We start from the raw sequence: 6,940 nt of genomic DNA, 5'->3' as shown, positions 1-6,940 counted from the left end.
CAGCCTGAGCCAGAGCAGGGAGGAGCAGAGGCTCTAGGTGACACAGTTTCTTGTGCAGGCTTGTAGAGCTCAAAACAGAACCAGTTCTCGTGGATAAACGTAATGACTCGTTCACGCAGGTGTGTGAAAGTTTCTCAGGGACGAATGAAGACTTTGACACGGTTCGAGTCCCTCCTCTCCCTCTCTCTCTCTCTCTCTCTCTCTGTTTTTGGGGGCGGTGAGGTGTGGCCTGCGGAGCGCCGACATGAGGACTGGCGGTGCTCAGCCTGCAGCAGAGCCGTAGAGGGAACACTGTATGCGGGGGGACACACGCGTCTCGCTCCGGTGTTTCGGGCAAATAGAAAACTTTTTGTAAACAACTCTGTGGGAACCATACAGAAAGCAACGGAGAGCTTCACACACAACACGCTGGACTAACGGTGTCCGCATTGGACTAAAAATAACTTGGTGTCTGTCTGTGTGTGTGTTGTTAGAGGGGCGCACTATGAGGCCAGTCTGCGCTCTGTGACGCGTTCACTGCAAACAGGTGGATTCTGTTCTTTCTTAAGGTAAGACACACTCATGTTCCTGCTCATACTCATAACTTTGATCAACACAAACCTGCATTTGATCGCTTTTTAAAATCAGTTTCAAACGTGGTCGTAGAAATGTTTGAATATAACGGACAGGTCTCGTTTTTATGTGTGTGTGTGTGGGGGGTGTTGCGTGTGTGTTCGTCAGCTGTGTCTGGGTCATCAGATCACCTGGCTCTTGTTTCATGGGTCTTGCATAGCAGAAGGTATCTTAAGGTGTGTGTGTGTGAGTGTGTGTGTGTTTGTGTGTGTGTGTGTGTGTGTGTGTGTGTGTGTGAGTGTGAGTGTGAGTGTGTGTTACAGTGCAGTTTCTGGCCTGTCTGTGCTGTATAGACAAGCAGGGAAACAAAAGATGTTGCATTGTTGTTGCTTTTTATTCGTGCATTCCTCTCTCAGGTGGACTCTTGAGTTGATGATGGGAAATGTCTGGCATCATAATCCTCTAACAATATATACATTCAGTACTGTACAACATATTGAAGTTGTATTGCCTCTGCACAGGAGTTTAAACTCTAGCCTTTCCTCCATGTTTGTTTGTTTGGCGGCAGGATGGCTGACTTACTTACTAATTTCAGGGTACATTGAATGTGATCCAAGCAAGAATCCGGGTCAACAAACTTCACTTGTGGACTGAAATGTGTTTTGATACAAGGATCAGCATAAAGAATCCCTGTGAAGCATCAAATATGTATAGAAGCGAACAAGCAGCACGAGTTTGATCTCTACTCCACAGGACAAGTATGCAGGCAGACTGCAGTGGGAGCTAATGTAATAATCAGAGGCATGAAAATTGTGAATTCTTCTCTTTGTTTTCAATCAATGGGCCTAAACCCAGAGCATCTACCACACTAATCATGGTCCGGGCAATAACATGTTGACTTCCATCACTGAGAGGCTGTTGGGCCTTGGGGAAGGTATACACTTCAGTCAATCAATTCATAATTCTGTCTATAAATCCTCATATATTAGTGATAAATGTCTATCAGAAGCTTCCAGAAGGCAAAGTGACGCCTTTAAATTCAACATTCTCTTTATCTTTGATGTGAAAAGGTCTCTCTGGTTTCAGCTGTTAGGCCCGACTGCTCCTCGTGTGTCATATCAGGTCTTTGCACAGCAGGTCAAAGGTCAACAACAACGACAACAACTGCTGTGAGAGGTGCGTTCAGGCTCCGTCTCCCACCTGTTCTGCCTAAGCTCAGCCAGCAGCGTTTGAAGATCCACACTGCTGCTGCTGGGACACAGATATGAAGATAGAAATAACAACTGGACAGGAGCGTCTGCCTGTTATAGCACAACACCGTACCGGCTGAGACAGACACACACACACACACACACAAAGAGGAAGAGGCTCTGTGTTTGTGCAGATGCCTAGACTGGGCTCAGAGCTCAGACTGTTTTCCAGACAGATCTTGCAGATATTTGTGATTTCAAGAAGCTGGGTGGAATCTCGGCCTCAGCAGTTCAGCCGAGGATTCGCAATCACACTGTAAACCGCAGTGTGATGCAGCGGAGGTTGGGTTAGTTTGCAGTGGCACCGATCGTATTTGCTTCAGGTTGTGTGTGTGTTCTTGTGTGTTCTAGCAAGTTTGAATGTATCTTCATTAGCTACAGATCTCTGTCCAGAACGGCTCCACCGTTGTTGATCAGTTTCCTAAACTAAGGGCTCCGATTCTGAAACTCAAATTTACTGTACACACAAATTAACACGTTTTTTGGCCTTGGCAGAGGTTTGAGTGTTTTTCTTGTTTCATTTCCTCTTGTTGGTGATGTAACCCTAAGAATCCTGCACACTCGGCCATTACATCACTCTGTAATCACAGCGTGTGAGAGAACAATGTGTGATCAGAGGTGTTTTCCTCCCAGCGTTTTCCGTCCAGTTAGCACGCCGCTGCACTGAGAGGCCTGTGGTCAGCCAGCCACTGAAGGTTAGGGGGTCCGTTACTTTTCACACAACACCCCCCATTGTTCCCTCGCCCCAGTAACGCCACAGGGCATTGTGGGAAGACGAGGAGGATAGGGGTGGGGGGGGGGGGGGGTCGGCGGTCTCAGATTTCTCCAGAGAGGATGGAGCGCTTGCTGTTTCCTGTTTTGCAGCGCGCGGTGGTGAAAGCGCTTCCTGTTCAGGGGAAGAGGGGAAGAGGTCGTCGGATTTGCCCCTTTGCACACTGGCAGCAGTCTGATGCGGAGAGAAGAAAAGTGACCGCGCGGTTGCCAATGGCGACCGTATGGGTTTCCAGTCGCTGTCGGGCACTAACAGGGCTGTGCATTGTCTCCCCGCAGGTATCCGAGGCCCAGGCATGCCCGCACCCCCGCCCCCGCCCCCGCCGCCCCCGGCCCCCCCTCCACCCCCGCCCCCTGCCGCTGCACCGCCACAGGTGAGACAACTGAGTGATACACTGATCTGCTCTGTGTTTACAGCTTTAGATTGGGCAGCATTTGCTCCGGAGTGTTTGTTCAGTTAATTGATGTCAAAGTTATGTGGCATTCTGGAAACATTGACATTGAAAAGCATCTAAAAGCTCCACATGAAGATATTATAGGTTTAGTGCTGTATGTTGACCTTTGACCCCTGAAACTTGCCTGGGGACCTGGTAAGCAGACAGCAAATGTGTCTAGAATGCTGCAAAAGCAATTTTCAGCGATCTAACCGGGGATGAAAACTTCCTGAAAAGAACAACATTCAGTTTTCTCAATCGCCACGGTTACACTCAAACCTCCGAATGCTCTGTCTTCCTCCTCCCCCTCTTCTTTCTCTCTCTCGCACCTTCTCCATTTCTCTCTCTAACTCTCTCCCTCATGCAATTTAAACACTTTGTTTACATTATTGATAGAGGTGCTACACACACCCACACACACTCTCTCACACACACACACACACACAGTAGGGCAGACAGCAGACACTCAGTAGCAGATGAGTGTTATGTTTCCACAGCAGGCTCACTGCAGCGGTACAAGGCAGCACAAGGACAAAGGTGTTATTGTACGATATAATGAATTAGATTGTGAGGAATTTGTTTATAAAATTATTTAAAAGTTCAATGAAATCCAACGGTTTTGGTTACATGCCAAATAAGGGAGAAATATTCAGCCTTGGTGGAGGTATGGACCCAATGCAGCAATGTGTACTTCTAATTGCACATTAGTAAAAATGGAATTACCTGCATGCTAAATACTGTTTTCGTCTTTGTGTGTGTGTGTGTGTGTGTGTGTGTGTGTGTGTCTGTGTGTGTGTGTGTGTGTGTGTGTGTGTGTGTAACAGCTTCGGTCAGAGCCGCCTAAGTCCAGTGGAGGAGGAGGTGGAAGGAATGCCCTGCTGGCCGACATCCAGAAAGGCGCCAGGCTCAAGAAGGTCACGCAGGTCAATGACCGCAGTGCCCCGGCCGTCGACAGTGAGTGCGACAACCTTGCCCACACAGACACACACATAACACACACACACAAACTCTGTGTTTTGACACTAAATTACACCCACGTGAGACTCAAATCTCTGCCTGAGTCACAGAGGAGAATAGAAAGAAGGGAGGAGATTGTTTTTACTAGATATGGAGTGTGTTGTGTGTGTTTTTGAGCTGAATACACACACACACAGACACACACACACACACTTTTAGGAAGGAATGCCCTGCAACAGATAAGAATGCAGGCAGGATGGGGAACTGCTACACATGGTGAATTGCTACACAATGAACAGGACGCACATTGTTTACCTGCTGCAGCACTACCGCTCCAGTACAGGTCAATGCCCCTTCAGTTAGCTGTGGGAATCAAGGTTTGAATCCCAGCTGTTGGAAATTGGAGGTTCTAGTGATAGCGTAGGGGAACATGTAAACAATATTGACAACAAATAAAAATATGTGAATCTCTAATGGCGGTGATGTGGTTGGTGTGTGTTCTGTTCAGATCCCAAACCCTCTGCTGGAGATGTGTCCTGTGGTCCTGGCGGTTCTCAGAGCTCATCAGGGGGGATGGCACCCATGGCTCCCTCTCTGGGTGGGCTCTTTGCCGGCGGGTTCCCCACTCTCAGGCCTGCGGGGCAAAGAGACGCAGCGAGCAAGACGGCAGGTTTGTCGACGACGATTTCATCTCGCCCGAGCTCGACTTTTACGATCGTTCTGTGAGCTCACAGGCAGAGGCGGTATTTGTTGGTTGTCATAGCAACAACTCAAACTGTTTTTTTCTGGGGTTTGGATCAAACTTAGCAGGTTGGTTAATGTGGGGGTCACGAGGTCATGAGGGGAAGCTCCAGGCACAGGGATAAACTGAGGTCATATACTAAGGAAATACATATATATAACATGACAAATACTTATAGACTGTATGACATCATCTCATGAATATTCATGATGGAGTTCCCCTCAGTTTCCCCTCTGTCATCATCTCAGTAAATGCTGACATGATTATGTTCATGATATCATTTCCTGAGGGGTTCTCATTGTGTGTGTGTGTGTGTGTGTGTCTCTCGTAGTTTCACGATCCAGCTCCTCCACCTCCCTGAAGCCTCTGTGGAACCTCCCCACTCCAGCAGATGTGGGCGTGGTCTCAGAGCCTCACCGGATGTTGGAGCGAGGGATCTCCACCCATCGCCCTCTCGTCCCCTCCGCCTCCGCCCCTCCATCCCCCTCTCACGGCAGCAGGCACCCCCCTTCCTTCCCCACCTCCTCTCCGCCACCCCCTCCTCCTCCCTTCGTTCCTTCCTCCGCTCCCCCTCTTCCCCCTCCACCCGCTCCTTCCTCCGCTCCCCCTCCTCCTCCCCCGCCCGCCCCTTCCTCCGCTCCTCCTCCGCCACCTCCGACCTTCCAGGAGCGGCCGGCAAACAAACCGCCTCCCCTCCCCACCTGTCCCCCGCCTCCACCCCCCTCCCAGATTACCAAACCCACCTGGCTCCCCATCCAGCACTCACACAACACCTCCTACTCTCAGCCCTCTACTCCTACTTTTCCTCCTCCGCCTCCTCCGCCTCCTCCTCCCTCCTTGGGCCCAGGTGACCGCTCCTCCTGGTGCTCCTACCCTCTTCCTCCCTCCCCGATCATCGCCGACCCCTCCAGGTTCACCACCCTGCGGGACAGCCCTCTGGGACCTCCTCCTCCACCTCCCCCTCCTCCTCTGCCAGCTTCCTTCACCCCCAGCTGCCCATCCACTCTTCCTCCTCCTCCTCCCAAGCTGGCCCCCGTGTCCTCCCCGGCCCTGCGCTCCCTGCCGCCCTCGTACCCCTGCAACGCTCCCACCCGGCGCCCACCAGCTGTGCCCAGAAGCGCCGGTGAGTGGACGTAAGATGAAGGTCCGCCTTCATCGCTTTGTTGTGCTGATGTTTCACGCCACTCCTCCTCACTCACTCACTCTTGTGTTGTGGCCCGCCGTTACAGGTGTCAGTCGGCTGGCTCCGCCTCCAGCTCCTCCGGCTCGCTCCCCCAACACCGAGCTGTCCAGCCGTATTCCACCCCCTCCTCCTCCTCCGCCTTCGTCCGCAGTCAGGAATGGACACCTATCCAGCCTGGGTAAGTGTGTGTGTGTGTGTGTCTCTCAGCAACATACTTAGGATTTGTTGTTTTTCTTAACCTGTTTTTCTTTGATCATTACACCTTCACACTCATCGTCAATATCGTAAGCGCCTGAGGTATTTCTTGAGGAGGCGCTGAGGTCAAAGGTCATCGTCTAAATGCATCCGCTCTCTCCCTCTGCAGATGATTTTGAATCCAAGTTCCAGTTCCACCCGGTTGAGGATCTTCCCCCTCCTGATGAATTCAAGCCTTTTCCTCGGATCTACCCGAGCAAAGAGAACAGAGGTACAAAGCAAAGCAAACATTGTCACCTTTTAGCGACATTTCTGGAGTTTAGTTTCATTCTTAGGTTAGTTTTGCGAGTTTTTCCATCATTGAGACATTTTCTGTTATGTTATTGTCAGTTTTAGTTGAGAATAGAAGCCTGAGTGGAACCTTCTGTGCTTCTTCTCAGCCGTGCCTTCCTTCTTCTCACTTTGGTCATTTCCTTCTTCTTCCCCCACAGTGAACCCCAAACCACCTGGGATCAGGACACACCTCAGATGAGTCGAGGCCTTGCCCTGTTCTTCATCCCCCCACACACAGGAAGCAGCTACATTCAAACCTCCGCCACCTCCTCCTCCTCATCTCAGGAGATAAAGATGGGATGAGGGAGGAAGCCATGGACTTTGATTGGCCTGGATGTAGGCTTTGTGGGTATTGTGTGTGTGTGTGTGTGTGTGTGTGTGTGTGTGCGCGTGCGTGTGTGTGCGTGCGTGCGTGCGTGCGTGCGTGTGCGTGCAAAATCAGATCACGTACAGAAGAGACTGCGTTGTCATGTGTGTGTATGTGAGTGTCAAGCTGGGTCCCGCCTTCTTCTGACTATGTGAC

General features: G+C 50.7%; 1 protein-coding gene across 1 annotated transcript; it reads left to right on the top strand.

The window, feature by feature from the left end:
• The first annotated feature begins 241 nt into the window (after positions 1-241).
• On the top strand, positions 242-6,841 carry wipf3 (WAS/WASL interacting protein family member 3). The gene is made up of 8 exons (XM_076149994.1): positions 242-548; positions 2,853-2,947; positions 3,832-3,961; positions 4,473-4,634; positions 5,038-5,829; positions 5,936-6,067; positions 6,254-6,355; positions 6,576-6,841. Exons 2-8 carry the CDS (start codon positions 2,870-2,872, stop codon positions 6,614-6,616), a joined length of 1,437 nt encoding a protein of 478 aa, XP_076006109.1. The 5' UTR covers positions 242-548; positions 2,853-2,869; the 3' UTR covers positions 6,617-6,841.
• Positions 6,842-6,940: the final 99 nt, after the last annotated feature.

This window comes from Genypterus blacodes, unplaced genomic scaffold (assembly GCF_046128005.1).
Source record: "Genypterus blacodes isolate CSIRO-AG114 ecotype Tasmania unplaced genomic scaffold, CSIRO-AGI_Gbla_v1 ptg000048l_1, whole genome shotgun sequence".
Taxonomy (NCBI): Eukaryota; Metazoa; Chordata; class Actinopteri; order Ophidiiformes; family Ophidiidae; genus Genypterus; species Genypterus blacodes.
The sequence above is the reverse complement of the archived record's forward strand: the minus strand, read 5'-3'. Positions and strand labels throughout refer to the sequence as shown.

What these genes read in the sequence shown, in the direction of transcription:
- wipf3 (XM_076149994.1), top strand. Translation starts at nt 2,870, where the DNA reads ATGCCCGCACCCCCGCCCCCGCCCCCGCCGCCCCCGGCCCCCCCTCCA. An exon ending in AGCTGTGCCCAGAAGCGCCG is followed by an intron (nt 5,830 to 5,935) that starts GTGAGTGGACGT and finishes CCGCCGTTACAG; the next exon opens with GTGTCAGTCGGCTGGCTCCG. An exon ending in TGGACACCTATCCAGCCTGG is followed by an intron (nt 6,068 to 6,253) that starts GTAAGTGTGTGT and finishes CTCCCTCTGCAG; the next exon opens with ATGATTTTGAATCCAAGTTC.